The following is a 4958-nucleotide window of genomic DNA, read 5'->3' as shown; positions in this document are numbered from 1 at the left end:
CCCGGCCTCTTCTTACTTCCTTCTGAGTTCTTCCTCTTTCCTTCCACACCTGACATCGTGCTGCTGTCTCCTCTGCCTAGAATGTCTGCCCTGTGCTGACATCACCATGGACATTCTCCAAGCTCTTCCTTATGACATCTTCCTGGACTGAATGAAGTTAGCTCATAATCTTCCTTTTCCAGAAGTCCCCACATCCCAGGACAAAGGCTGTCCTGACTTGGTTCTGATGTCAGTCAGTGCCTACCACATAAATAGTATTTGTTCTTAGGAGAATCATGGCTGTGCTGAGTGCCATATTCTCTCTCCATATATAGGTCTGCATTTGTGTTTTCAGTTGTAGAATGTAACTTCTAGAGATCATGAAGTTTCTAGATCGTTCCATGTAGCTTTTGCAGCATGTATGACAATTCACTTAAGAAATCACAAACCAAGAGGTTAAGAGAGAAAAATTACAGATAACTAAGAGAGGAGAGATGACTACTCCCCTCAAAACTATTCCAGTCATATGGGGCCTTCATCCAAATGGTAGGTACCCACACAAGTGCACCTAAGAACAATGGGCAAGGAGGGAGAATGGATTTTCTTCGAATTGCTTAGGTCCTGGAATTTAAGTGTACATTAGGCTTCTAAATAAGTATATTTGTATTAGTTAGGGAATTTTAGGTTGAAAACTTCCTTATAAGATTCTTGAAATAACTTGGAACATTCGATATCGTTTAAAGAATCACTGGCACATATGTCTTCCTTCTGTTAAGCAGCTAAGAGGATTTGCTGACTTGGACTTTCTTCTCTTTTCCAGATCTTGGCCATTGTGTCTATCCTGTTCATCGTACTTTCTACCATTGCTTTGTCTCTCAACACACTGCCGGAGCTTCAGGGAAAGGACGAATTTGGACAATTCAACGACAACCCCCAATTAGCCCACGTGGAGGCTGTGTGTATTGCCTGGTTTACCATGGAGTACCTTTTACGGTTCCTATCCTCACCGCACAAATGGAAGTTCTTCAAGGGCCCGCTAAACATCATTGATTTGCTGGCCATCTTGCCATACTATGTCACCATTTTTCTCACGGAGTCCAACAAGAGCGTGCTGCAGTTCCAAAACGTCAGGCGCGTGGTCCAGATCTTCCGAATCATGCGTATCCTCAGAATCCTCAAACTCGCCAGACATTCGACAGGGCTGCAGTCTCTGGGTTTCACGCTCAGACGGAGTTATAATGAACTGGGCTTGCTGATACTGTTTTTGGCCATGGGGATAATGATATTTTCCAGCCTGGTATTTTTCGCTGAGAAGGATGAGGAAGCTACCAAGTTCACTAGTATCCCGGCATCATTTTGGTGGGCCACCATCACCATGACCACTGTTGGCTACGGTGACATTTACCCTAAAACGCTACTAGGGAAAATTGTGGGAGGCCTGTGCTGTATTGCTGGGGTTCTCGTTATTGCCCTTCCCATCCCAATCATTGTGAACAACTTTTCTGAGTTTTACAAGGAGCAGAAGCGCCAGGAGAAGGCAATTAAAAGGAGAGAGGCTCTTGAGCGGGCCAAAAGGAATGGAAGCATCGTTTCTATGAACTTGAAAGATGCCTTTGCTCGGAGTATGGAACTGATAGATGTGGCTGTTGAGAAGGCCGAAGAGTCAGCCAATACGAAGGACTCAGCCGACAACAATCACCTGTCCCCAAGCCGGTGGAAGTGGGCCAGGAAGGCTCTGTCGGAAACAAGTTCCAACAAGTCTTACGAGAATAAGTACCAGGAGGTTAGCCAAAAAGACTCCCACGAGCAGCTGAACAACACGTCTTCCTCCAGCCCACAGCATCTGAGTGCCCAGAAACTGGAGATGCTGTACAACGAAATCACCAAGACACAGCCTCATTCTCACCCAAACCCAGACTGCCAAGAAAAGCCCGAGAGGCCATCTGCATATGAAGAAGAGATAGAAATGGAAGAAGTCGTCTGCCCCCAGGAGCAGCTGGCCGTGGCGCAGACCGAGGTCATCGTGGACATGAAGAGCACCTCCAGCATCGACAGCTTCACCAGCTGTGCCACCGACTTCAACGAGACCGAGAGATCCCCGCTGCCACCACCCTCCGCGTCTCACTTGCAGATGAAGTTCCCACCTGACCTCCCTGGGACAGAAGAGCACCAAAGAGCCAGGGGCCCCCCATTTCTCACCCTGTCCAGAGAGAAAGGGCCTGCCGCCAGGGAGGGCACGCTGGACTACGCCTCGGCCGACATAACTGGGAGTCGCGATGCCGGCAGCTCCCAGTGCGGGCGCCGCGGTCGTTTACAGTCTGACAATGCCGCTGACAGTCCTAAGAGCTCTCTAAAAGGCAGCAACCCGCTAAAGTCCAGATCCCTCAAAGTGAACTTTAAGGAAAGTAGAGGCAGTGCACCACAGACCCCGCCCAGCACAGCCAGGCCTCTGCCGGTGACGACGGCTGACTTTTCGCTCAGCACCCCACAGCACATCAGTACCATCCTCTTAGAAGAAAACCCCCCTCAGGGAGACAGACCCTTGCTGGGTGCTGAGGTTGCAGCACACTGTCAGGGACCTTCCAAAGGGCTGTCCCCTAGGTTTCCCAAGCAGAAACTGTTTCCTTTCTCTTCAAGAGAGAGGAGGAGCTTCACTGAAATAGATACTGGCGAAGATGAAGACTTCTTAGAGCTCCCAGGGGCAAGGCAGGACGAGCAGGCGGACTCCAGCCCAAATTGTTTTGCAGATAAGCCTAGTGACGGAAGAGACCCTTTAAGAGAAGAGGGCTGTGTGGGCTCTTCCTCCCCCCAGAACACAGGTCACAACTGTAGGCAGGACATTTACCATGCTGTGGGTGAGGTCAAAAAAGACAGTAGTCAAGAAGGGTGCAAGATGGAAAACCACTTGTTTGCCCCAGAAATTCATTCCAACCCAGGAGACACAGGTTATTGTCCCACACGTGAAACCAGCATGTGACTAGTTACAAAAGCAATAAAAAAAAAAACAAAAAACAACAAACTTGTTTCTTAAAAATGTGGTTAATAATGCCTGTGAACTAAAAATGGGAAGCCCCCTCCCAAAAAAAGTGCATAAAATGTTATTTTTGCATGGCATGAACAGTTTAGTTTAAGTACTGTTTAAATAAAGAGTCAAGACTGCATTTTGTAACAAACAAACAAAAATGACTGAAGAACAGTGAACAAATAAAGAGAGCTCTATTAGGAACCAGTATTCTGCAATGTCTGACATTTTTGATCCTTTCATTTCAAATTGTAGGCAGATTTTCAAGTTTTAACTTTTATGTTATGACGAATTTTAGAATTTGCACATGAAAGGATGAAATGTCATTGCATGCATTCATAATGATGAGGAATAAGGTACTCCGAGCTTGCAAAATGCATAACTTTGTAAATAATGGGGCCTGGATGCAAGTGTCACGAACACGTGGAAACAAGTTTCTGAGACACAGGTATTTCCTTCACAGCTACCGCCTGGAGGAGGTGTACAGACTTCTTGTTGCAAAATTGCAACCTCTTCTTAAACCATCTCGCATATCTCGCTTTGAGTTATAAAGCTCTTATAAGTACATTTGTCTAAAGGAATACAGTATTTTTATTTACTTGTGATATAATTCATAGGGTGTATTTTTCTTTTTTGCTTCTGCCTAGTTGTGGCAATTGTGGTTTCATTTATAAATCATAGAAATAGGCAAGATTTAATGACCAGATATCAAAACATTTGGATTTTAAGCTTGAAATTTTGCCAGTAAATTATATATCATACCACAGCCTATTAAAGAAATGCATTTTTAAAAAATCTGAAATTATTTTAAAGATTGTATCGTACAACTAAACTTTGTTTTAAATGGCACTCCACATACGGAAATTAGTTCTTTTTTAAAAAAAATTGTGTTTTGGCCACCTAATATGACTATATTTTCCACTTGTATCCAACATAACCTTTCTAACTAATGATGTAAAAATAGAATGCAGATATGCCAAAATGGGGATTCCAAAAAGTGACTTTTGACAAACTTTTAAAAGCAGAGCCCTTTAAGTGAGACTGCCACCCCCTACATAGATGGAGTTGGTTCGGAAATGAGTTACCGTGAAAAGAACCCTTGCCTGGTAATGGGTGGCCCAGTATTTCTCAATATGGGGTGGTGTGAGGAGAGGGAGGGCTCTGCCATTTGTGGAGGGAAGTTGTTCCTTTTGCAGGATGCAAATGCAGAACCCAGAGCCACAGATGACAGTAGTATCCTCCAGTAACTGCAACAACTAGAGACATCCCATTACATTTCCAGACCCCTACCCCCACCAGGGGGTGGTCAGGACTATCCCTGTTGAAAGCCACTTCCAGCATTTTCTACTAAGAACAGTGAGTTCCAGAGGAGTTAAGTCATTTCTTGGAGGTTGTCCTGTTGGTACAGTCTGTGCTAGAACTCAGGTCATTTGAATCCACTTTGCTTCACGGCAATCAAGGCTCTTGAGTCCAGACCTGTGATCCTGGATGAGCTTCTACAACCTCTCTTGGTCTCAGTTTTGCCCCAATAAAAACCAAGACAAAATTATTTCCAAGTTCCCTTAAGACTTCAAATCGATATTCCTTAATCTCCCAGGAATGGCCAGGTTTTGCCTCAGTCTAAAGCACTTTGTCCATGTGTGTGCGCGTGTGTGTACATAATTCAGGGAAGTAGTCAGGAAAATGCTGGACCAAATTTAAAGCACAATTTATTGTTTGAAGAAAAAAAAACATTCTAAATTTTATTCTATTTTTAAAAGAAAAAAAAAACACTGGAAAGAGTAGCCCAAATATTTAGAAACTAACTTAAGCCTTTAAAGAATAACATTTCTTTATTAACAGAATCTGGTCATTATATCTCAGATAAGAAAACAAGTTTTGGTCTTAGTTGATATCCAAGCAGCCCTACTGCTAAAAATAATTTTAAACGTTTCTTTTTTCACTGTCCTTAGAATTT

The 4958-nt window shown here is 43.9% G+C and overlaps 1 protein-coding gene across 1 annotated transcript in view; it reads left to right on the top strand.

The window, feature by feature from the left end:
* Nucleotides 1-3201, top strand: part of KCNB2 (potassium channel, voltage gated Shab related subfamily B, member 2) — a 368166-nt gene extending 364965 nt beyond the window's left edge. Inside the window, exon 2 of the mRNA XM_012663151.1 lies at nt 800-3201. Within this exon, the coding sequence (XP_012518605.1) occupies nt 800-2956 (2157 nt within the window). The 3' untranslated portion in view covers nt 2957-3201. The remainder of the gene's footprint in view (nt 1-799) is intronic.
* The last annotated feature ends 1757 nt before the right edge of the window (nt 3202-4958 follow it).

Source organism: Propithecus coquereli, unplaced genomic scaffold (genome assembly GCF_000956105.1).
Source record: "Propithecus coquereli isolate 6110/MARCELLA unplaced genomic scaffold, Pcoq_1.0 Scaffold8, whole genome shotgun sequence".
Lineage (NCBI taxonomy): Eukaryota > Metazoa > Chordata > Mammalia > Primates > Indriidae > Propithecus > Propithecus coquereli.
Note: the sequence above shows the minus strand (reverse complement) of the source record. Positions and strands in the feature narration are given on the sequence as shown.